This window comes from Mixophyes fleayi, chromosome 1, assembly GCF_038048845.1.
Source record: "Mixophyes fleayi isolate aMixFle1 chromosome 1, aMixFle1.hap1, whole genome shotgun sequence".
Lineage (NCBI taxonomy): Eukaryota > Metazoa > Chordata > Amphibia > Anura > Limnodynastidae > Mixophyes > Mixophyes fleayi.
In genome coordinates, this window is record NC_134402.1 from 272,308,385 (window position 1) to 272,335,771 (window position 27,387).

At 40.2% G+C, this 27,387-nt stretch overlaps 1 protein-coding gene across 1 annotated transcript in view; it reads left to right on the forward strand.

Annotated features, from left to right (window-relative positions):
- The first annotated feature begins 21,928 nt into the window (after window positions 1-21,928).
- Window positions 21,929-27,387, forward strand: part of SVEP1 (sushi, von Willebrand factor type A, EGF and pentraxin domain containing 1) — a 291,067-nt gene continuing 285,608 nt past the window's right edge. Inside the window, 1 exon segment of the mRNA XM_075204846.1 lies at window positions 21,929-22,850. Coding sequence (XP_075060947.1) covers window positions 22,344-22,850 — 507 coding nt within the window. The 5' untranslated portion in view covers window positions 21,929-22,343.

The window sequence follows — 27,387 nt, forward strand, 5'->3', positions numbered from 1 at the left end:
AGCCTTCGCTGGTAACAGCCAGTAAACCTCACTCCTGGGAATGTCAGAGGAGAGGAGAGTGCACACACGACGCAGCGGAGCCTTTCAGTCAATACAGAATGTGCCTGTGACTTCCGCAGTGGAACGCATGTGCGTTCCACAGACAGGAAGTTCGGTATTTGCGTTCCAAATGCCGAACTTCCTGTCTGTGGAACGCACATGCGTTCCACTGCGGAAGTCAAAGACTGTACATATAGAGCTTGGTAGCGGGCGGCTGCTGCGCCCCTTTGGGCTTGCGCCCTGGGCGACGGCACCGCCCGCACCACCCTAGTTACGGCTCTGGTAGTCACTATTGCGACTACGAAAATGCCAGCAAGAATGGGAGCGACATTAAAATGCAGAATGTAGTAATCGCCACATGTAAAAAATGCAGACTTACTGAAATATTTACACACAACATTTCAGGCATGGTTCATATAATCACAGACAGCCGAACAAGCCAGCACTGTGATGGTCGTCACTTAAAAGGGCAATAGATACATTACTGCTATTAAGGGGGCGATGCAGGGACTCGGCACCTGGACCTTGCGTAAGCCTTAGTAAAAAACATTATACAGGCACCGGGTCCTTGCATCATCCCCTTAACATAAGTAATGTATCTGTCGAACTTCTTAAGTGTCTCATTCTTGTCTGCATTTTCATACTCGCACATTCGTACCCCACCCCAAAATTTACATCTCCTAGAGACCTATCTGTGGCTGCTTTCAACTTAGCATAGCGTGTAAAGAGCTTTACATTGCTAGGCTCGCCAACTACCTGCCCTGTTCCTCCTATCTAATTGCAGAGAGGTGCAAGGGGGAGATCCGTCACAGTCGGAGTGCAAACTGAGACGGATCCTTTACTAAAAGTGCTTCTTGCACTGATTAGTTAGACTTGCATCCAACACTACATCAGGCCCTTAGTCTTTATAAAACATTGTTCTGTGGATGTGAGACACAGGAACCGTTTTCTTTTTATGTGGCATTTATAATTAGAGGTTTAGCTAACTCTTTTTTACAGCTGTCTTTTCTCAACATCAATGAAGCAGCAATCATTGCATGCAGCGCCTAGTGATTTGTGTCTCTTTTGGATCAGAATAAGGGATGGCTGGATCCTACTGAAACCAGTAATCTGCCATTTCTCTGACAAAAAAATATTCTAATGTAAGCAAAGAGAGTTTATAAGAAAGCTATACAAATTATTTTTTTTTAACTAACATTATAAACAACAGAATTATATATTTTACAACATAGAATGGAGGTAGGCAGCCTGTATTGTTACAGCTCTTGTGGAACTACAAATCCCAGCCTTTTTCTGATTAAATACTTGCAACCACATAGCTAACTAACTCTACCATCCTCTAACTCCTGCCCTACTTCTTTATCAATTACATTACCAATTAAACCTATGTTGACTCAGTACAGTATAGATAAGTGACACAGGAGGAGAGCGTAAAAAGATTTTTGTCAAAAGATGGGATATCCTAACTACTAACTTACCCGGGGTATAAAAGAACATAAAGTAAGGTCTGTATAATAATGTCACACATTTATGCTTCTTTAGCTTTGTGTTACTATGGGGACTACGATGTTCTGTAGTGCATCAAGCTTTGATAAGCTTTGCATCTCAGGATGGCGTTACCTGTCTTTTAGTATGAGATTCTGTTGAAGCTTCCCTAGCTTCACAGAATGTGGTACAGTGGAAGTGCTGTGCGCTAAGCTGCTGGTAAATAGGAAAAACAGATCACAGCATAAGGCTCACTTGGTTCCAAGAGTAGCTCCAGCATGGTGCATCATAGCGGTGCATAAATATGCATTGCAGCGATTTGCAGCGTTGCATATTTGGGAGGACCACATCTTATGGATGCATAGACCTCTATGCATCAGGTATAGTTTGCCGTTTGACAACCAAGTTAGACAAGAGCTGGATACTCAGAGAAATACCCTTATTACATTGGGCACTGTAAGTGCAGTCAGATCACTGCACACAAGCAGATAGCGGTCATCTGCCAAACATTTCCAATCATGATCCGATGGGGCCACAATCATGCTGACATCAGGCCAATTTAACATAAATATTAGCACTGATGTTGTATTTAATATATTCAGATAAAACTAAACTGATCAATTATCAGGAATACAAAGATCCTTAAACAAAGCTGAAAACCTGTAAAGTGAGACAGTGTATGTTCTCAGTAAAACGAAGAATGTATCCAGATGATATGTTATTTAAGTGTCATTTCACTTTTAACATACTTAGGGCCCTGACAGAGGTACAAAACTGTGGCCACAAAATGTGAGTCTTCCGTGTGTATTTTGAGTTGCACATATCTTAGGACAACTCAAAATACAGAATGTATATTGGCAGGCTCATCAAGGCAGATGGAGTGAAGTTACATCAGTCATCATCATCAAGATGATGAATGATGTATCTTTACTGAGTAAGAAAAAAATAGAATAAATAAAATAAACCTATTAAATCTTACAAGACTAGAAGTTAATAATAATGTGATGACTCATTTAACAGAACACTTAGTTGTGCTTCACATCAACTTAAATTAAGCAACCTTATTAACTGGCATATTTTAAATGAGTTTTAAGTCTTTGTCTGTCATGGTCACATCAACATATAAAGTTTGATGTCATATGAAGCATATGCTTTGATTAGTCTATAACATAATGGATGACCTTGCCTAGTCAGCATCACATCCAATCAAAGCATCTCTGATGGATAGTTATGACTCCTCTTGTGGCAGCTGTGTCTTTAGGAAAAAACATAATTATGATTATTTCCTTCTTTGAAACGTGCTTAGAGAGGATGGAAAGTCACAGCTGCACAGTAATATTTATCCCAATTTGCCAGGGGACTCACAGTAATGTGGCTCCAGTCAAGCCCCCAGTTGTGAAGGGGTTAACAAAAGATGCTTCACTACCCTTGCATTGCCAGTCCTCAATTTACAATGGTTTGTATTCCTTTACGCGGTTTCATCCCTATTCAAGTAGGTCATATGTAGTCACTGGGAGGGTCATTAATGACAGTATATTTTATTTTGTACAAATGCATAATTTTTCCACCATGTGCACTATAACAAACTTACCTGTTTCATGCTCTAGCGCTGCTCCGTCCGTCCTGATCTTGGCACTTCCAGGTGGTGGGTCACATGATCCGCCTGTTGGGGCAGGTATTTTGAATGCCTAGCACTATTTAGACACTGCACTGACACTCAGCCTGTGTCAGTGCAATGTAGTTGCTGTGCGTCTGACTCTCTGCCTAGTCTGTGCTTTTGCCTTGCTCTCTGTGAGTATTTCTCTGCCTGGATCTCCTATGTACTGTTCCTTGCCTGACCCTGAGTTGCTGGATCTCCTGTGTACCGAACTTGGCTTGTCTAACTACACATTGCTGGATCACCTTGTACTGAACTTGGCTTGTCTAACTACACATTGCTGGATCACCTTCTACTGAACTTGGCGTGTCAGACTACACATTGCTGGATAACCTGTGTACCGAACTTGGCTTGTCTGACTACGCATTGCAGGATCACCTCTGTACCGAACTTGGCTTGTCTGACTACGCATTACCTGATACTCGTGTACCCGATCCTAACCGGTCACTACTCTCTGTGCCAGACTCCCTGTGCTAGATCCTTCCCAGCATGTTCATTCGGTGTTACATCTGTTACATTCCAGTGCTATCACTTCCTCTGCCCTATCTTCTGGGTACGTCATCCACCCTTTACGCCTAGTGTTACATCCTGAGACAGTCCAGTTGCGAGTTCTCGGCAGCGAAGTCCATCTCGCCTTGAGGCAGTTCTTGGTGCACAACGGGGAACTCGTTAGGCTCCGCACTCCTGGTCTGGCAGTGCAAATTAGGATTAGCACAGCTCTCTCTTCCTGCAGAGCGTTACAGTTTACACTGACCAATATGAACCCAGCAGGATATCCTTCTCCAAAGGATTTATTACAACATTTGCTGAGGAGAGCGGAGAAACAAAAAGACAATCAGGAATGTCTTATGCAGTTTCTTCAGGGATTATCTCTCTGCCTGGATTCCCTGCAAAATACCGTAGTGACCCCCCCGCTCCTTGGTGACTGCGGCCTAGACTGTTCCTGTGTCTACTAGTACCTCTTCCTCTCAGATGCAAGTTTCAAACCCCCCAAATTTCGATGGGGATCTCAAGCTATGTAGAGGATTTTTAAATCAGTCTGCGATCCAGTTTGAACTGCTACCCAGGAAGGCCAAAGTCGCATACATTATATCCCTTCATTCTGGTCAGGCCCTTGCTTGGGCTTCTCCCTTTTGGGAAAGAAACGATCCTATATTGCAAGATAGTGCTGAATTTCTCAGAACATTTCAAATTATGTTAGGGGTTAGGGGTATTAGGAGTATTAGGGTTAGTAGTGAGGGTTAACCCTAATCCTAACCCTAACCCTAAACTTAACCGCTAAAATAATACTTACAGGACATAAATGATAGGCGGGTCCGTCCAGCGCCGCTTTAAGCCAAGTCTGATGTGTCTGATGACGTCATTTTCTCCAGTCGGTAAGAGAGCGAATCGTGATGTGAAGTTATCTTGATTCTGGTAAGTATTTATTTTTACAGGTCGGTGTAGTAGTTAATCGGCATCCTCATGTTGTTATCTCTTCTATCAGGGTAGTCAGTACCGTGAAACTGACTACCACTGGGTCCGATTAACCCCTCAGTTCCAGATGGAAACCTTACCTCCTGAGGAGCCCATGCAGCTAGGCATGACCCATCTCCCTCCAGAAGAAAGAGAGAGAAGCTTTAAAATAAATTATGTCTTTAATGTGGAGGTAATCATCATCTCATTGGAACCTGTCCCATCCATCCAGGAAACAATAAGGCCTAGCGGGTCTTGGAGGTGTCTCGCTGGGTTCGTCTGCTCTTCCTCTCCGTGACACTTTTCAAATAGAGAATCTTCTCTTTCCTGTTCTTCTCTTTTGTGGAGAGCATTCCATTTCACTTACTGCTCTTCTGTATTCGGGAGCAGCAGGTAATTTTATTTCTGCCTCTGTTATATCGAGATTCACTATTCTTACTATTCCTCTGGAACGTTCTGTTCGGCTCACGACCATTGATGGTAGTAGAATTTTTAGGGGTCTGATTATTTTTCGGATGATTTATCTCACACTTCAAATTGGATTGTTACATAACAAGGACATTTCCTTTTTTGTTATTCCTAAAGCTATCAATTCTTTAGTCTTAGGTCACCCTTGGCTTTGACTCTCCATTCTCCAACACTTGAATGGCAATCCGCTCAAATTCTCTCTTGGGGACCACGATGCCACTCAAATTGTCTTAAAAAAGTGGTACCACATTACCTACACCGCTTCATTTCCCTCTCTGCCATTCCAGTACCAGGAGTTCTCCGATGTGTTTTACGAACAGAAAGCCACCAAACTTCCACCTCATCACGTTTAGGATTGTGGTATTGAGCTTATTCCTGGAAAATATATTCCCCAGGGTCGAGTTCACTCTTTATTCCAGAGTCTCAGGTCATGTCCCACTACATTCAAGAAAACCTGAAAAGAGGCTTCCTCAGGAAGTCCACTTCACCAGCTGGTAGAGGCTTCTTTTTTGTAGGTGAAGTACTTACCCGTCTGAGGAAACAATGTCTACTCTGCAAGTTGGAAAAGTGTCTTTTTTGTACAACAACAAATACATTATTTCTGGAACTGGATTTCAGTTGGATCCTGCTAAGTTAAAAGCTATCTTGGACTAGCCCCAACCAATATGTTTAAAGGCTATCCAACGTTTCCATGGATTTTCCAATTATTATAGACAGTTTATCAGGGTACTCCACCATCATCGCCCCCATCTCTGCCTTGACTAAGAAGATCGTTAATCCCAAGATCTGGTTCTCTGGTTCAGGCCATCAAAGACTTCTGCCAACTGAAGACTGCCTTTGCATCTGATCCTATTATGTGTCAAATGGATTGTCAGCTCCCCTTCGTCCTGGAGGTTGATGCCTCCTCCTACAGCACAGATTTATCGCAACGGGGTCCAGATGGAAGATTACACCTCTGTGGATTTTTCTCCCATAAGTTTATCCCTGCGGAAAGAAATTACGTGATAGGGAATAAAGAATTACTAGTGTCAGGCGCCGTCCCGCACTCTTACCTGGTGCCGGGACGGACGCCTTCTCAATCCCCGCTCGTCCCGTTGATAGGCAACGGGACGTCACTTCCGGCCCCACAGGAAGTTCGGGCACAGACGCCCAAACATCGCGTCCCATTGCTAGGCAACGGAGACGCTTAGCAGCAGTTCCTGTCGGCGGTCAGATCATCTGACCGCTGACCTCCACTCCATCAATGGCAAGACTGCCGCTTCTATTTAAACTAGACTCTGGCATCACTAGGGTGCCAGAGTATCTAGTCTCATACCTTGTCTCTAGGCTCCCCTGTTTCTTCATATCTCTCCTGCCTGCATTCCCCGGATTTGACCTTTGCCTGTTTGACTACTCTTCGGATTCTCCCTGGTTCCTGTTTGGATTTCCTGGTTCTGACCCTCGGCTTCCTGACGTTTCTTCTGTCTCATCCTTCTGTACCTCGTTGCCTGCACGGATTTGACCTCGGACTGTTCACTACGTTTGTTCACGTTACCTCGCTGGTGACTACCTGGGAGAACCGCGACCGACACGTCTCAGCAGCTAAGCCCAAAACTCCTTGCGGGGTTCCCTGGTGAAGACCTGGGGCGTGGTTAGACTCCGTGCCTCCTTGCGTAGCAGCGCTAATACCAGCAGGTAAGGCCTTCCAATTACTTAGTTTGTGACAACTAGCAATTGTTAGGGTTCTGTTCAAAACCAATTCCTTAATTACAGCCATGGAGCCAGACATGGGATGTAAATGTTTTAAACTGTTTATTGCAGAAAAGTATAGTCCAGGGTAGGCAAAATAAACAGTAAACAGTTCAGGCTGAATGGTACAATGGATTTCCAGTTCTTGGCAAACAGGTAAATAATAATGAAATGCAGCAAATAACTTAACTGAAACCAGGAACATTGACACATGCAGGTAATCCAGGAGCAGAGACACATGAGCAGGCTAGGAACTTCAACTTCAATAGGCCACAGACAGGTGTGGATGATTAACTAGCAATGCTAGTTAACTCCTGATGAACAGCAGCACCCCAGGAGAATCACAGGCACTGCAGGGTAATATGCACACAGGGAAACAAGGCAAATAATAACACAGGGCAAATGCACACAAAGATACAAGGCAGATCATAACATTATCCCCCCTTACAGGAGCGGATTCCAGACGCTCCATAAAAAGTCTCTTTCAGGCTTTTCTCTTCTTCTGCTTACTCCTCTTGCGGGATTTTCTAGGAGACATAATTGAGTCCTTCTCCAATGGAGTGCAGACAAAGCCCAATTCTTCGAAAGCACAAAAAGAATTGTCAAGTTCATCAACCAAGTCTCTAGAAGTATCAATCTCAGACTCAGAGTCTGAGTCCCATTCTAGAGTCGGAACAGGACTGTTAATTTTATGAGAAGATGGTGAAATGCCCTTGAAGCCGGTAACCAAGGTTGGTTGTTTGTGATTGCTATTTTTGTTTTTTGAAGATATAGGTCGACCAACAGAAGCAACGGACATTGATGATTTGTGAATAAGCTTAGGTGCTGACACACAGGCCGGAATGGAAACAGAAGAACTATGACTAGGAAACTCAACTGTTGAGGGAGAATACTTCTTGCACACAGCATAAACAAAGTCCATGGTATTATGAATAATGGGGTTATCGTAATTTAAAAGGGAGAAGGCCCAGGTCTGTGGCTTCCCTCTAAAACTCATGATTATAGAACCCACTTGGTTAAATTGGTTGGAAAGGAATCTTGAGAGTCTTGAAACTGTTTCATGGAAAGCTGAAGAACCGAAATAAACTGTTTGATGTCTCCATCAAAGAAGACTGGAGGAGGATCTGATGACTTGGAAGAGGAATCTGGGCATTCTGGCTCACTAGGAAACTCTGGGGAGTCCTCAACTTGAGCAGCAGTCTCTGGAGAATCCCTCATTGGCACGGCAGAGCAGGAGTCGCCGACTGGGACGGCAGAGAAGGAGTCCCCCACTGGGACGGCAGAGCAGGAGTCCCCCACTGGGACGGCAAGATGGGCACATTGGATGGATTGCCCAGACTGAGCACAGCACTCGGACTGGACAGCACTATGAGGAGCCGCAGAGCCAGACACGTGAAGTAAACATTTTAAACTGTTTATTGCAGAAAAGTATAATCCAGGGTAGGCAAAATAAACAGTAAACAGTTCAGGCTGAATGGAACAATGGATTTCCAGATCTTGGCAAACAATCAGGTAAATAATAATGGAATGCGGCAATTAACTTAACTGAAACCAGGAACAGAGACACATGCAGGTAATCCAGGAACAGAGACACATGAGCAGACTAGGAACTTCAATGACCAGCAAAGGATTCTGAAAAAGGCAGGCATACATAGACCACAGACAGGTGTGGATGATTAACTGGCAATGTTAGTTAACCCCTGATGAACATCAGCACCCCAGGAGAATCACAGACACTGCAGTGTAATATGCACACAGGAAAACAAGGCAAATAATAACACAGAGCAAATGCACACAAAGATGCAAGGGAGATCATAACAGCAATCAAGTTAGCCCTTTCAGAAAGGCGACATCTTTTAGAAGGGGCCCTTTTCTCAGCAGCCATCTATATAGACCACAAGATCCTTCATAAACTTTTTTCTGTCTGGTGCTTGAACCCTCGCCAGCCCAGATGGTCATTATTCTTTTCTGGATTTTACATTAATCTGATCTTCCGGCCTGGTTCCAAAAACAAGGCCGAAGCTCTTTCCAGATCATTTGATTTAGATGATCAGGACCCTCTAGAGGAGATTAAAACTATCTAAGATCCCAAATGTATTTTAGTCTCCACACCCCTGGAGAACCTCAGCTGTCCATGTTCATCCTGCCTCATTTACGTTTCAAATGAATACGCTTGGCTCATATCTCTCGTTTCTTGGGCCATGCTGGTGTTAGGAAAATGGAAAATCTCTATCATTATTATTGGTGGCCTTCTTTGCGAAAGGAAGTCAAGACTTTTGTCTCTGCTTGTTCTGTGTGTGCACAGCATAAAGTTCCTTGCCTCAAGCACTTTGGTCAACTCATTCCTCCATCTGTTCCTGATGTTCCTTGGTCTCAGCTTTCCATAGATTTCTTTCCCGATTCACCTCCCTCCTGCTTCTAGACCTTCATTATGTTTGTTACAGACTGTTTCTCCAGAACAGCTCATTTTGTACCACTGAAGGGGCTCCCAATCTTTTTATCAAGGAAATATTTTGCTTGCATGGATGTCCACTTCACATTGTTTCCGATTGTGGCTCACAATTTATTTTGAAGTTCTGGAGGGCCTTCTGCACCAAACTCAAACTTGATTTCTAATCGGCTAACCACCCCAGTCCAATAACCTAACAGTGCGGACCAACCAAGAACTTGAAAAGTTTCTCCGGATGTATGTTTTTGCTCATCAGACGGATTGTCCCAAACTTATTCCATGGTTCGTAACAACCATTTTTCATGAGGCGATTGCTAACACTCCTTTTTTTGTAATGTACTATTGTCATCTGAGACTTCCAACATTTTCTCAAGCCCTCATCTCTTTGGTTCCTGCGGTGGATTCTCTAGTGCACAATTTTTCTGTCATTTAGGCACAAACGAAGTCTAACCTCAAAGATTCTTCAATTCGTTCCAAAGAATCATATGATAAGAAGAGATGCACTGTTCCTAAATTGGTCCCCAGGGATAAAGTCTTGTTGTCAATCAGGAATATTTGTTTGAAGGTGCCCAGTATGAATTTGGTTCCCAAATTAATTGGTCCTTTTCAAATTTCTGATATCATTAACCAGGTAGCTTTCAGATTAAAGCTTCTTTCTTCCCTTCGGATACCTATTGTATTTCACATTTCTTTCCTAAAACCTGTAGTTCACAATCAGTTCTCTACCTCTTGCAGACTTCCGTCCCCAGTTCTTTCAGAGGAGTCAGCAGAGTATGAGGTTAAACAATCATTGGACTCTCACAAATCCTGAGGTATGGTACAGTTTCTTGTAGACTGGAAGGATTATGCCCCAGAGGAGTGTTCCTGGGTCAAAGCATCAGACATTCATGCTCTCCAGTTACTCAAACAATTTCACAAGAAATTTCCTAACAAACCCTTTTAGGGTGTCTGGCGTCCACACTTACAGCAGAGGGTACTGCAGCAAACTTATCTGTTCAACGCTCCAGTGCTGCTCCGTTCTGCGAGTTCTCTGCAGCGAAGTCCATCCTGGCTTGCGGCACTTCTTGGTGAACAGCGGGGAATTCATTGGACTCCTCCTGGTCTGCCAGTACCAATTAGGATTAGCTCAGGTCTCTCTTTCTGCAGAGCATAACATGCAAAGATTCAATTACACCTACATTCCGCACTTTTGATGGTTATCCTCACAGACATTTCGCAAAAGTTTGATCTGAGAATAAAATACATGTTTTCTTAACTAAAATCATTACAACTACAATCCTCCCTTTTTTTCTTCTAATATACTTCTCATTTGACCCTCAGTGATTCCTTAAATAAACCATATCAGAAATAGAGCACGAGGACTATCTTTATATCAAGTGTATTTTGCCTTTATTATTACCACTGGATTAATTACCACTGGATTATTTGGGCATATTGATTCGCATTCCTTATAAAATGCTCTTAGATGGAGCAAATATACATGCAATTTAAAGTAGTCGGCTATCACCATGAAGGTAGGGTAAAAGTCAACCTGTTTTGCAAGGTTGCAATATCTCTGAGGTCTTCCCTAAAATTGTAACTGCTTTCAAATATGTGCAGCCTCAACCACTTCAAGAGTTTTAATATATTTAGTCACACAAAACAAATAATATATTTGTATTCATTCTCAGAATTAGGGGAATGTTTGGAACGTCCCTATTTTACCAAGTCTATCCAATTCCTCCCATAATAAGTAACTCGTCCTTCAATCAATGTCACATTGCTAATCCGTAAGAGTGAATGCAATACAGGGAATCAAACAATAGACACATATGTAAATGTTGTAGTGTTCTCATCTGCAGTTTAGTAATAAAATAGCTTGAAAATTGTTATATTAATACAATTGTCTCAAATTGTACTCTAGTGAAAGATAAACCCTTATATCAGTGCTGTTCACACATTTGAATATACCTATGCTACTTGCACCTTTTGTATTTAAGCTAAATATGACAATTTCTGGAAATGAATGAAAAATGTAATTATAGTAAATATCAATTAAAGATTAATGACTATTCCTTCATAATGATAAAAAGTGATTAAGGAAATGCCAGTTTCTTTTCAGGTGAATTCATTTAGAATTTGACTGCAGAACACGTTAAAGACAATTGGATCTCATATGTATCCAAAGACAATCTGTGACCATTGTGAGAATGACATTGAAGTATTTTGCACATAACTGCTTTAAATACCAAAACAGAAGGTGCCATTTTTCTCCACTGTAACTCTGACGGCTAAACAATACCTCTATTTAAAGAACATGCAATGAATGTCAAAACCCACAGTGTTCACTTCCTGCCGTTCGGTGACTTCATGCAGTGTCACAGACACTTTCCTTTAATAGATTGTTACATCAAATTCACAGCACAATAATTCAAGTATAACAATGTAACTTATTTTTAAAGCTTAGCAATTAATAACTAAACTATAACAGAATACAGACCCTATATATATTCAAATATTAAACATATGACACATTTGTAACTTTGTCCAGTAGTTTGCCACAATTTCATTTTATATATAAAGGTAAGCTCTCTTTGAGTGTGTATTGGATGCTGTCTATAAAGTAGCCATGCACCTATGTATTTACAATGATAGTCACATAAACACATTTATTTGAGGTTCATATTGACCCTTTAAGGGCCTCATTTACAGATGAATTGTGTGTCCCAAAAGCACACGTTAGCTTCAGGCAGCAGACCTGGTTATGTTGAGTCGCAAGTATCTTAAGATGTGCGCAAGTGAAAATTGTGTGCAAGAATGCGGCCACTTCAAGAAATGCTTTAAACATTTGTTGGTGTGGTCGCATACTAGATAAGCCAGTCATTATTATCAACTTGATAATGATGACTGGCATTTTAAATGTGTATATACAAAAAAAGCTAATTCATTATTATTAATTATTATTTATTATTAATTATTGTATTAATTAATTATCAAGTCGAGCAAATTGCCATCCCCTAATTCCCCTCAAATGTAACAAGTATCTCACAGACTGGTCTGGTTACAATTAATACAAAAAGATTAAGGATACTCCCTCAAAAGCTGCAAGCAGCAGCAGGTTACGATAGGATGTGCTGGTACTTGTAGTGCCAAATAATAAAAATAATAATTTTTACTAATTTACGCTTATTAGCCAAACACCAGTGGTGTTGACATGAGTCCCAATTCCCCAAGGGAATTCAGTCCCATGATGAATATGCTGGGACTGAGTCCCTCTATTGAATGGGGAGCCCACACTGTTGGTTTATCTGTTATAATTGGAGCAACCCCGTCTGCATGGCGCTGGTTTTGCAAGAGATACGCCTGTAAACAGCACATGCACAGTAAAAACAATAAACAAAAATACTATGACTCAGAGTTGGACTTAACGTCCATCTCTAAATAAGGTCTAATATGTCAATGTCCTGTAAGAATCAAAATCTACTTATGGGTACATCATCAACATTTCTTTATTTAGTGTCAGCAAGTTTCATAGCACTTTACAATTGGGAACAAACACAGTAATATATCAATACTGGGTAATAGAGAGAGACAGAGAGGTAAGAGGGCCCTGCTTGTAAGCTTACAATCTATAGAACCAATATGCTTTTATTGCAGGAAAATATAGTAATTATACTAAAAATAATGTTATTTATTGAGAGATTTCTCCCTTTTATCTTCATCATCCCCATACACACAAATTAGAGACTACATATTGAAAATATCACCGTATAGACAGCATATGTTTTACTTAGAACCATATGCTATATGCAACTATTCCCAGAATAATTTATACAGTAAATGCTCTTGTTTGTGTAAGGACAGTACATTTGTAACTGGCTTGAGGTATTACTGGATCTCCAAAGGAGCCTAGATATGTTGTAAATTATAGAATAGAAGGAGAAAGCATTAATTGCTATTCTTCAATGTCACATCCTGAAAGGCTGTGGATTAAATTAGGAGGGGTATGACATGATCCAGGCTTTATAAAATGTCTTCCCACACAGTAATTATATGCAGGCATGATTTATTTTATCATTAGAGCATTCATGCTATCATTGTTTTGTAAAATGCCATTTAAAAGGAAATGTTGGCGTACTTATGTTATTGATGACACATATTATTTTCTGTTTTTTTCACTTTATTCAAACACCATTAACAAATCATAAATGGTATTGTAACAATAATGACTTATTGACATTGAAAATAATGACAGCGTTTAGTATAAAAATGCTATATGTATCTTATAATATATGCCATGAACAGACCATATTCCCGACCACAGGAATATGTGTAGTGAGCTATCTGTATAATTATTTGTATATGGAATTAACCATTTCAGATTTACTTTTCTGAGCTGATCAAACTTTCACTTTCTAAGAAAACATTACAGAATCAGATTGATGCCATGCTTATAGGAATATATTGATGTGTGCTTGTCACATGACTTTAATGAATAAGACTGACATTACTAATGCACCCACATATAAAGCAATCAATTCATTTGGGCTAAACGACCAGATCTGTAGCCTATTTGACAGCACACATAGAAGGACTTATTCAGCAGACCCAAATGTTTGTCAATTTGACAAATGACCACATCTCATCCTGCATTCTTGTCCACCAGTGACCGAACACATGTATTGAATACAGATGGGTGTTATCTGAAGTATTGGTACTTTGTGTTTATTGTTCTGTACTGTGTCACCCTGTATGTCACCCTGTCTACTGTTTGTACTATGTACGGCGCTGCGGAAACCTTGTGATAATAATAATTATCACCTGGCCAGATTTTCCTTTCTGTCCAAACTAGTCATATTAGTCATTTTGCTAGAAGCACATTGTGCAATGTAAGGTCAATCAGAGGCAAAATGCCCTTATTGGTCAACCATTTCTGTACATGTCTGGCCAACATTACAATAATATTATGTTCTTTAAATTAATATAATTAAATTGCAAGAAACTCATACATAATAATTTGTAACAACCAAGATTAACAAAATTGACAGAATATAGACACGACTAGATTTAGGTATAGTCAAAGGCCTTGGCCTCGGGGGGGACATGATTTGGGAGAGCTGTAGACAGACGCAGGCTGACCTGGGGCATCTGCCCTTCGGGCCGGTCCCATAGGCTTACTTGGGCTGGGTTATTGGGCCCCCTGCATTTTATTCAATTAAAATAGGCTGCTGAGTTGAGTCTTGCTCCGTCCCCTGTCCCAGGCTAAAGTTTGACAGCTCTCCCCTGGCTGCAGTTGACAGCATATTGCACCATTAAGCACCAGAGTAGACTAGATACTAGCTACCTAACTCACAGACAGGGCTGTATCATCCATCCTTAAAACAGCAATAGCCTTAATTCATGTTACAAGCAGAAACTGGGGTGATCCTTCTAATACACACAGTATTCCAATATTTATATTATTTGTATTTGAATTGCTATTCTGTAAGCCAATAGAAGTGCATTTGACTGCATAACAATCTGCAAAGCAGCGTTGACAAATATCCAGTAGACACATTAATGATACTATTGAAAAATTGCCACATAAAATCAGAAAAAGCTTAATATAAGGGCCTATTCATTTAAGTGGCTTGCACCACAATACAAATTCTAGTTTTTAGTAGTTAGGAGCAAGATTGTGCCTATCCCACAGCAATCAGACTTGTCCACCAGATCTGCACACAGTCCAATGGAAATAGTTGCCCAGTCTGAAAGTTGATGATGATGATGTTACCATGATAGTTTTTGCTGGACACTTGTGCTATGTTTCCAGTTCATACATTACCCTTAGAGCATTCCAATCGAATGATTAATTCATCAGTCCTAGGTTATCTGTGATGGCACTACAAGACCATCCACAATAAATGCCAGATTGGCCAAAATAATATATAGTATTTGCACACTCCCAAATAGTCCCTTTATGATCCCGTAATAGATAAAGCTCTCTGAATTAATCCAGTTGGAAAGGTCAATTCTGACGCAGATCATAGTTTGCCTCACTGATCATTTCATACATGAGGAACTATATCATGTTCCACTTTTTTCTGTTTCTCTTCACTCAATATACAACATGCTACTATCAAAGCTCTGACCCTTGTAACCTAGTCTTAGTTTGATGGATGGTTCTCTTTGTGGGTATTTCCTCAAATAACTTGCCCTACATACATCAAGTATTCAGCGTGAGTCAATCTGTGTAGTGTTATTATTGGTAGAATGTTAACACCAATCAACACTATGACATTGTTTAAATTAAAAGATAATCTGTATACAGCTTACTGCCGGGAAAAGCAATTCAGAAAATCATTTTTATCTCAAAGCTTCATATTCAGCTGTTTATAATATGCTGTGTTTTACTTTTTTGTTTTTTTCAAAAATGTTTCCACATTTTTTTCAAAATACTTATATTTGAAAGAAAATATTGGAGAGAAACAACCTAAACGTTCTACTGATTAAAATATTCATTTGAATATTAGGCATTCTCATTGGCTGTGCCTATACAGAATATTGTGGAAGAGAATACTGATTTCACAACATACTTTCAGGACAACTGTTTTATGTTACTTACACAAGGGGACAAGTTAATAGTGATTTTCTTAATTCCATGTTCAAATGATCTGGCAAATAATAGTCATCTTCGTGCAGATGGTCAACAATGTATCATTTTCTTTGTAATTGCATGCTGTGAAATCCCCCACGCCTTTTCATTTCCAGAGATATATTATAGTAAGGCATTGCAGACTCTGACTCACATGAACTGCCAATCTAATTGTCTGAGAAATGTCTGGGGCCCGCACACATATCAATGTGATAACTGTTGCAGAATTGCTGATTAATATATGTCATTTCCCATCACTTTGAGGGAGGAATGGAGAGCATTTTATTTTAATATATGGCATCCTTGTGCACATGAAAAAAATACTGTTCACAGGCTTTGAGGTTTAATGTACATTAGTGATAGTGATATTTCCTGCTAAAGAGGTTCTTGAGAACTGAATGTAGGCAACATTATGCAGACTTAGGGGTATATTTACTAAACTGCGGGTTTGAAAAAGTGGAGATGTTGCCTATAGCAACCAATCAGATTCTGGCTGTCATTTTGTAGAATGTACTAAATAAATGATAGCTAGAATCTGATTGGTTGCTAAAGGCAACATCTCCACTTCTTCAAACCCCGCAGTTTAGTTAATATACCCCTTATTCAGTGTGAAGCAATTGATTCATCTTATAGATCTGCAGCATATTGGCCAGGCAGTAGAAGACTATCACAGGTATCGATAAAATAAAGATAGTGTTCACTTAACATTGGTCTAACCTAATGTTTAAGTTAAAAAAAATGAAGGAAGAACATCTCATGAAATTATTGATTTAATGTGTTAAACTGGGTACACACCTATGCAATTATGGTGCAGGTCACACGATTCACGGCCCTTTGGTCAGATAATGCAAGCGTGCGTTTGCTCCCATGATCATGTTTTATCTTACTAAAACACATCGCATCTGTTGATTTAGTTCCTTAAAATCACAATCAACGATGGAACAAAGTCTTTTCAGCAGATGGTTAGGAGAGGTGAAGATCACTGTTCTGAAGGTAAATTGTGTAGGTATGTATGCATGTATCGGCATGCTATTCAGGACTTTCAATCGTTGCTGAAATCGTTAGAGGTATTGCATCTGAAGAATTATTGTATAGGTGTATACCCATCTTTAGTCACCATTATGGTTAGGTAAATTGTAAAAATGAGCAGCCCCAGCATCCAAATAAAATTCTTCCAATACTTTCCGTTGAAGGAATTCATATGCTCTCTGCCAAACACATAGTAATGCTCCACAAAACTGAAAATGTGGAAATTTTACCTAACTAGGATCTAGACACATTTGCTTCACTGCACAGATAAAGCCAGATATCTCTCTAAGCTCTTTATGGTCTCTCTTTATGGGTATGGTACAATCTTACATTATAGAAGCCATAGTTCCAGCTTGCATGGTAGAATCCAATAACATTGAGACCAGGTGGTAAATGTATCAAGCTGCGTTTTTGAAAATCCCACAATCTTCGTGGGCGAGTTGAAATTCGGCGATGTATTAACCTGAGATTTGATGTAAAATCGCCAGAGTTGTGTTGCTTTAAAAATCGTCATTTTCAAAATCGCTACAAATCGTGGTCCTGACTTTTTCCCACTCTAGCTATACAAGTCTCCAAATGTATGAAGCTGCGATTGTGCAAACTCGCCCAAATTTTGTTTAAAAATCGTCAGATACAACATGCTGCTATCTTGTTGCGAGATGATCAAACACATCACTGTTAAAATGAATGCCACAGGACCCGGAGGCTGTGTAATATGAGGAAAAGTATAATGTTAAAAAAAAATGCGAGGGGTCCTCCCATCAAAACACTATTAACCCAAGTGCTGGTTGTGCGAAAATCGAGAAAAAATTTGCTTGGGGTCCCCCCAATTTTTACGCAACCAGCAATAGGGAAACTAACTGAGATGGGTGGCACTATAGAAGAGGGACACGCAGCAGGGGGCCCTCCTATCATAACGACAACCAACCCCAGGCTGTTCAGTGTCGGGCTAGATCCCCTGGGGAGTGGGGTCCGCAAAAAAAAAAAGGAGCGGGCCACTCTCTAGAAACACCCAGCCCAGTGCTGAAAACCCCATATACTCACCAATATGATGTCTTCTTCTTTTGTCAGCAGCTTTTAATCCAAAAATGCTTGTAAGCGATGCCCATATAAATTTGTATTCCCAAATAAGGTTCATGAAGAAGTCCCCAAATTAATTATATATCCAATAGCCCATGCTTGAAAATATCTTCTGTTCTCACATAGACCCCCATTTTATAATTCCAGCTTGATTGCATGTTGGCACTTGTGGTTCTCCAAATGCCAGCATGCCTTGGCTGACATGGGTATGCTGGTGCTTGTAGTTGTACAAGCATCATCATGCCCAGACTGTTTAGGGCAGCCCAGCCTGGCTGAGACTTGTAATTCCAGAAACAAAAATTGTGTCAGTTTGCTTTTCTTTACATTTTAATTGTCGTTATTACCCTGCACCCACCGCCCAGGGGTTTAGGAAGAGCCCTAGTGCTAGAGGTGGGGGCCGGTCAATTTTTTTTGTGGACCCCACTCCCTATGGAATCCAGCCCAGCGCTGAACAGCCTGGAGTTGGTTGTCATTATGGCAAGGGGACCCCTGCTGCGTCGTGTCCCTCCGCTATAGTGACACCACCCCCCCGCCCCCCTCCCCACGGGTGGTTTGCCTAGTGCTGGTTGCCTGAAAATCAAGGAGACCTCAAGCAAAATTTTGAGTTTTTAGGGAACGCTTGAAAGTTTGGAGGCTACAGGAAAGCGAGTTGTGCGAGGGAAAGCATTCCACAAATTTGGTGCCACTTGAAAAAAGTTCTGAAACAGGGAATGGGTGCAATTAATAAGTGTGTATGAGAAAAGCAGATGTTGGTCAGATCGGAGGGTTTAGGACTCTACATACTTTTAAACAAGTGAAAACATGTTTGTAGGTGCAATTTGCTTATGTTCTTGTAAGACATATTTTATATTGGATTCTGTAAAATACCGACAAACAATGTAGGAAATGACAGAATGAAGCAGCAGTAGAAGAATGTTTTATGTGGAAAATTCATCTAGCCATTGCATTCAAAATTGGTTGTAGGGGTAAAAGTCTTTTTAAGAGAAGACCAGTAAAGACTAGTCAAAGCGGGAGATTATGAGTGTATGACACAAGCATATTCTGGAAATGTTCCTTAGATGTATGTAACAGGATGTGGGGGAAGAAAGGACAGTTCTTAGTCAAGTATATTACCTGATGGGTTGGTTTTATTGTTGTGATGTCATCAGAAATAAATATGTCAGCCGGGTAGCTTCTGTTGACTGGTAAGTAAATTATTAGCTCGAGTTTTGAAAGATTAAGATTGATGTGGTGAGAGGACATCCAAGATGAAACGTCAGAAAGATATTCAGTAAAACATGTCAACACAGATGGTAAGAGATCTGGACATAATAGTTAAATGTGTCTGAGTTATTTATATGTGATTATCTTATCTGTTCTTGCTGTTCTTTGTTGCTTATCCTTGAAGCTTTGTTGTTGTTTAGCTGTCTTCTGGAAAGTTGGGGTCCTGTTTTGAAAATGGGCAAACATTAAAAACCCTCAATGTTTAGGCTCTTTAGAGAGCATCCTCATGAATGTCACACAATACAGAGATCACGCCCACCAGCGGCCAATTCATGACCTCCCTGGCAATTTCATCACCCATTTCCGTAGTTATTTCATCACCTACTCTCCCCCCAGCCAATTCATCATCCACCTTAGCTCACCCCACATACCTTACACTTGCCAATTTATAACATTAATGAAAATAATATATGCATTAAGGTTTCTAATGCAGCATGAAGCCCAGTAGGTACGTTTATGTTAAAGATGTATATCTCATTAAACTCTGTCCCCCCTCAGCACACCCTCTGTCCCCACTCAGCACACCCTCTGTCCCCACTCAGCACACCCTCTGTCCTCCACTCAGCACACCCTCTGTCCCCTACTCAGCACACCCTCTGTCCTCCACTCAGCACACCCTCTGTCCCCTACTCAGCACACCCTCTCTGTTCCCCCTCAACACACCCTCTCTCTCCCCCCTCAGCACACCCTCTCTCTCTCCCCCTCAGCACACCTTCTTTGTCCCCCCTCAGCACACAATCTCTGTCCCCCCTTCAGCGCATCCTCTCTGTCCCCCCTTCAGCACAGGAGGGAGGAAAGGGGGGGAGAAGAAAGGAGAGGAGGGGGGAGGGAGAGCAGCGTGCCAAGTCAGCACAAGGGGTGGCTCCAGGTGCACAGACTCATGAATAATTTGAAAAGAATTATCAAAAAAATCTTAACTGTTGCCAGCGCTGCGCCCCCCAGGTCCCAGCGCCCCAGGCTGCAGCCTGATCAGCCTATTGGCTGATCAGGCTCTAGTTATTACCCTGGTACCAACTGCCCAAGAGCTGTGCAAGGCTGGTGTTCTTTGAGAGTGGGGGCATGCTGTTTGTGGATCCTCCATAGAGACTCCAACACTGTGCTGGCCACTTTGGCCTGGATCTGCAATGACGGGGAACCCATGCTGCTAGTATCTTTATTAATAATGGGAACCAGCCAAGACTGTCTAGCATTGTGGAATTGGGTGAGGGCATAATGCCCATTTGTTTTTATTTTTAATATACCTAATTTATCCTATTATTTTAATGTGGTTTTTAAGAGTAGTGCACATGATGGAAAAAAACATTAAAATTAAGTGCATCCAGTGCTTATAATCCACAGACATGAAGCGTGAACTGGATGTCTTACATATAGCTGTTATTTAAGATTTCATATGTGATTTGCACTTTTTTGCACCTTGCAACTTTTTATACTCACAGGGCCTGATTCATTAAGGATCTTAAATGAAGAGGATCCTTATTTCAGTCTCCTGGACAAAACCATGTTACAATGGAAAGGGTGCAATTGAGTGTTCTGTTTTGCACATAAGTTAAATACTGACTGTTTTTTCATGTAACACACAAATACTTGATAGCTTATTTGTACACTGAAATTTAAAGTTGATATTTGTATGTTACATGAAAAAACAGTCAGTATTTAACTTATGTGCAAAACAGAACACTAATTTGCACCCCTTCCATTGTAACATGGTTTGTCCAAGAGACTGAAATAAGGATCCTCTTCATTTAAGATCCTTAATGAATCAGGCCCACAACCACTGGCTTTTCTTTAACTAGTGTTATACTAGCATTTTTAATGCAAACAGATCTGACAAAAGTATCCATTATTTCTAATCTTACCATAGCCTTTAGCATTGCATTTGCTTTCCACTTTTAGAAACCATATTATTCTGTCCATTTACATTTGTCATAAACTTCTATACCTAGGTCTATTTTAAATACACATAAACGCATTGGGGAAGTCTACATAGACCTCCAGTCACAAACGCTAGTAAAAAAAAAACAAAAACGCATTTGTGTTTGACATACATTTCCACTCGTGTTTTTACTAGTGTATTTTACAGCAAAGAAATATCCCAGTAAAAGCGAGTCATATTGCTTCTGCTATTGTTGTTTCTTATAGTTTTTATTTTGTTTGTAGAGAGAGAAGTATACAGTACATTGATCCCTATTTATGCAATACTTTAAAATGTTATATGATTTATTTACTTTTCTTGCAAGTTAAAAATACAGAAGACAGATACACTGTGGTGACTGCAGCTGGACAAAACGGTTTTTTTTTTGTTCATATACACGTGATCACATTACTACATGTTAGAGATATGTAGAGTGTGTTAACCATACTGCTTTAAATGGGTAGATAAGTTTCAAAGAAAGTATGTAGGTGAAACTACTAATGTTTAATATATTTCTCCCATATAAGTGTTTTCAATTATAATGGCACTCGTGGTATCTGTAGCCATGTCTAATGAAGGCATCTGAGTTTGTATACCAGACATGTGGGATCAATCAGGGGCTGATGCGCGCTTTTGGGAATGTTGACAGCCTGACAGACAGAGGCTCCGGTGACAAGAGAGCTCAGCAAATCAGCCATGAACAGAGGAGGGGGAGAAGGAAGGAAGATTTGGAAGAAAGGCAGGCAGATTCAGGCAGAGTAGGGAACACAGCCAAAGAAAGAGAGAGGGGAAAGAGTGAGCTTAAAGTGGATCTGAAACAATAGAAAGAAAGGGAGTCAGAAACGAAAAGAAAGATAGGGGTTTGCCAAGACTGGAAATTTTTCTGTTTTTTCTTTTTTTTTTTTTTAAGAATGAAGAGGAGGGAAGAATATTGATTTCTAGCAGTACATGATCGGAGCATGCAGCCAGCAGTCTCCTCTTGCAGTATGCGCTCTATCTTTCATCACATCTGCAGCGCTGCTTGGACAGGCGCTCTGGAACATTAGTTTTGGATCACGCAGACTACACTTTTCATTGAGAATCGGGGGAGGGTGGGGAGCAATAGAAAAATACATCGGATTATTATTTCCTAAGGACTATCCAATTGACTTCTATTCAGGTGATCATGTTGCGTTTGGCTTGTATTTGCTGCTGCCTCTCTTTGATCCATTGTTGGACAACTTTTCAGCACCAGATCCCAGCTTACAAGAGCTCTTCCTCACAAGTTTTCCAGATCCCAGACAACAGCAATACACAGCGAACAGACAGCACAGAAAACAAAGTGGAAAAGCTGGGACAGTATTTCAAAAAGAACATAAGGAGGTTGAGGGAAAGGAGCCTGAATTTGGATCTGGTCTTCCTGGTGGATGAGTCTTCCAGTGTAGGCCATGCCAACTTTGTCAATGAACTAAGATTTGTGAAAAAGCTTCTATCCGATTTCCCAGTGGTGCCTTCTGCGACCAGAGTGGCCATTGTCACATTCTCCTCCAAAAACAACGTGCAGACCAGAGTGGATTATATCTCCTCCAGCCAGTCACACCAGCACAAGTGCTCTCTTCTTAACAGAGAAATTCCAGCTATCACCTATAAGGGAGGAGGCACTTACACCAAAGGAGCCTTCCAGCAAGCAGCGGTAAGATAGCGGTACCCAGCATTACTCTGTCCTTTGTCATTGTTTTTGTTTTTTTAATTTATATATACAAATATACACATTATCCCACATCATTAATGTACGCACTAACAGATTTTGCAGATAGCATCAAGGTCAATGGAACTTTGTTGTCATTTTTGTGTCTGAATGTTGTTATAAATATTATATTTATAATAAATTAGTTTTCTCCACTTTTGACAGTCACAGATGGAAGGGTCCTCAGTTTACTTTCCCCAGAGTAATTTAAGGATGCAGTTTTAAAGTAAATAAACCTGTAACTGTGGGCACATCTATAATAATAGAATAGACCCAGGTATACAAGTTTTATTATCAGGGTGATATAGAGTTTTATCATCTTATTCTTTATTAATAGAATGGATGGTATATATCAAGTATATTTAATCATTGCTAAAATGATGCACTTACTAGAATGTCAGTCAGACATAAACTTTCTACTTTCTGTTAGCCATGAAGCAAATTGAAGATTCCACATGTGTTTCCCGGGGAGCTAACAGGGAAAAATACTTTATTAGTAAAATAAAGCATTTAGGTTGTTGTATTGGACATATCCAGGTCTTCTGCACTCATGTCTAGTGCAGGATCACATAGAGAGTGTGTCTGGCAGATACCTGCACACACAGAGCAGCAGAGAGCTTATTCAACAATCATTACTGTTAATATTATTATTTACATCAATGGTCAAAGTGGGCTGGTATATGGTGGTATGACACGCCGACATTTCTGCTACTTTAATAGTGAAATCCATCCACTCCCATTTTCCATAACACTACATCTAAATTTTCACTTCCACCAATGGTTTACATATTTAGCACCACCATATTAGAGTGCTACACAGATAATATTTAGTCATTTACATCAGCCCCATTGAAAGTTACGGTCTAAATTCTCTACCACACAAGCACACACCTACACAACCCACCAACAGGGCCAGATTACCGTAGGGCTTTATGGGCTGTAGCCCAGGGGCCTGGGGCATCTGGGGGGCCCCTAAGAAAGACCTGCCAACAGCATTATTTATATATATATATATATATATATATATATATATATATATATATTTCCATACTGCCAGCGATCGCTGTCAGTGCAGTGCGCACTACTTAGTGAGGAGGTCAAGACTGTGATCTCACCTGACCACACTAAGCAGTGCAGGGCGCACCATGTGTGCACTGACAGCAAGAAGAAAGAGGTGCCTCTGGAGCCTGCAACGACGAGCCGGAGTGGAAGAAGACAGAAGGTAGGTATGTAAAAAAAAATTCAGTGCTCCCTATTATACCCCAATATCTAAGGATTAATGTACCTTTTTGTAGGAGTGCAATAGTTTCAAAACAATCTCCAATCTGTTTCAATTGTGAAAATCCCCCCAGACTCAATATTGCAGTCCTATTTTACCCTATACCCACTACTATCCTTCATTTTAATTAACGGTCGTATCCCTGGGTACACTTTTCCGCTAAAAATTTGTTTAACCCTTTCTTAAACATATCTATTGAATCTGCCATCACGACCTTCCCTGGCAATGAATTCCATATCTTGACTGCCCTTACTGTAAAGAACCCCTTCCTTTGCTGGTTGTGAAATTTCCTCTCCTCTAACCTTAGGGGGTGACCACGTGTCCTGTGTATAGTCCTTGGGGTAAAAAGTTCCCATGAAAGTTCTCTGTATTGACCCCTAATGTATTTGTACAACCATTTATTATTTACCTATGATAAAACCGTGACTTACATTTATTAGAATGTTGTTAAGGTCTACTGAACATAAAATACATTTTTACAGGTGCTCGTGATTGCAAACACATGCTATAGCATGCATACAAGACTGTAATTACTTCTGATCAGGACTTAGTACTCAGGACTTATACTAGCTCTTTAGCTGGAGCAAGAAATACGGCAGAAAAACAAGTAACATTGAGACGCTCAGAGCTGGATTCAGACGTGGCTGCATGTGCTTGAATTTGGCTCACCTGTACTGTAAATTCACTATGGCATAAGTGTCCTTTGCGTATGAAGACTCAGTGGACACGGCTGCATTAACAGCAGTATCTCCCGGTTCTGGGCTGGCGCAGAGTCATTTTGCATACGATACTCTCAAAATCGGCAGATACCTGCCTTGATGAATCGGCCCCCATGTTTTTTAAGCCTAGTTTAATTTTTGTTCTAACGACACTTCAGAAAATGATCATTATCAGATAGATCAGGAATCATTACACAGAAGTAAGATAAAATAGTATACCATAGGATATTAGTCACTATGGATAAAGAACAACATTTTTCAAGATTTCAATGTTTTTCATTTGTATATTTTATTTAGCATCCTGGTTACATAAAGTACTGCTGATCATGAGTGTGCTGTAATTAGGAATGTATATAAGACAGGGCAGCGAGGAAATTTGGTTATTGGACCTTTAACTTCAGAAAGGCCTCTAGATTGGGATCTTTAAGTTCTAGTGTAAGTTCAACATTTTTGAACTATCAAAGATAATTTCACTGATTTTGCTTAACTTTAAGTTGTTTAGGATCCTATTATTCTTAATTTAATAATAAAGAAAGTAACCGAGCAACTAGTTTTACAAAAACACATGTTTCCTTTGGTGGAATGCACTTTTAAGGTACCACATTTTTCATTTGTAACGTAACACTACTTTTATTGCTGCAGTATGTTTTTATCAGCAGGGATGAAGGAGTTGAGCCCTAACAGGAGTTAAGCCCTAAATCTATGAAAAGGGGATTTAGGGCTTCTTACAAAAGCCCCCAGCCTGTAAGTACCACTGCTATCATCTGATTGCTAATGCCATCTCAGGATGACACTAGCAGGGGGTATCCACAGGAAAGATGCTTTATTATTATTAAAATTATTATTAAAATAAAGCAGTTTTTTCTTTATAATTTTTTTAGGTTTTTGTATTTGTACATAGGGTCCCAGGCTTGGTATCGCTCAGCTGCCTCAGTGACTTTTTCTTAATAAATTGCGCAATAAATTTTTTAAATTTATTTATTTGGATGGTCTTAATAAATAGGGGCCTGATTCATTAAGGTGCTACATGAAAAAACAGTCAGTATTTAACTTATGTGCAAAACAGATTACTAATTTGCATCCCTTGCATTGTAACATGGTTTTGTCCAGGAGACTGAAATAAAAAGTTTCTTAAGTTAAGATCCTTAATGAATCAGGCCCTAGACCCCTATATATTATTTCAGTAAAGTGTTCCAGTTTTGTTGACTAATGCTCCTCATTTATAATAACTTCTCAGTCATCATGTAGGAAACGGATTTTCCGCATGGTTTACGCATTTCTAGGTAAAATGACTAACAAAAGCCTCACGCCATCAGAAGATGGCGATAACCATTAAACCAATGCGTGAGTTTACACAAATTACCACTGCGCATGCGTGACTCTAGGTTGCTCATGTGGAGAAAAAATTCCAGGTCAGCACCCAGAGTTGACTTTAGAAAAAAGTAATCACAGGGACAGCCTCTTATTGCATGTGCTGTCCTGACATGGCTTCAAGTCCTGTTCATTCATCTGTCATCGCTGTTATGACAATGATAATTAACAGGACAAAAGTGCGATTGATAGTAAATAGGCCCCTTAATACATAAACAATCTATAGCCAGATTTTGTATTGTATCAATTTCAATAAATCCAATAAATGATTGAAAATCTCAATAAGATGTAAATGCTATAAAATAAATGCAAATTATAATTATTTTATTATTATTAAGTACAGTTCAGTTTATACTGATTATATAGAAATATATACCAGGAATTGTATCCAGCAACCAAAAGAAGAAGGTAATTATTACTGAGCAATTGATCAATATTAAAAACTAGGTACATGATAAGGGACAAATCTTTCCAGTGACAAATCTGCAAACTTGGCAGTTTATATATATTTATTTTACGTGATTTGAAGCTTTTTAATGCTTACTGTAAAGGAAGCCTTAAAAAAGAATTTAATCTAAAATTATATTGTACCACCCATTTCCCCTCAGGGGTCCCTGCGGGTGTATTGTGTCTGACATCCTTCATGAAATGTCACACCCAACACCTGATCAGCAGTTACTTCGCCTTCTGAAGGAGGCAGAATAATTTTGAATTTCACTGCCACGCACTCTAGTGTGCTCTGATTGGACAGCTGCCCAACCATTAACTCACTGCTCTAGACACAAGAAAGCAATGTGGTTTCAGCATTGTCTCAGTTAAGGTTTATCCAAGTTTCTTATTATTGTATGATTTCCCCCCTGATTTTTGTATATGTTAAAATGAATAGTTATCTGTAATAGAAACATCAAGAATTCACCAGCCTTATTAATTTACTTATTTGACACCATTTAATGGGTAAAATTAACTTGATGGTAAATGGTGTTTGAGGAGTAAGCAATGTGGTAGACGGGAGTGGGGGGTACACAACTTAGTTTTGTAGCCAGAGACTTGCAGTATTTAGTGTCCTTCCACATGAGAACACCCTATCTGGTTAAAAGAATTATCTTGAGTTTTC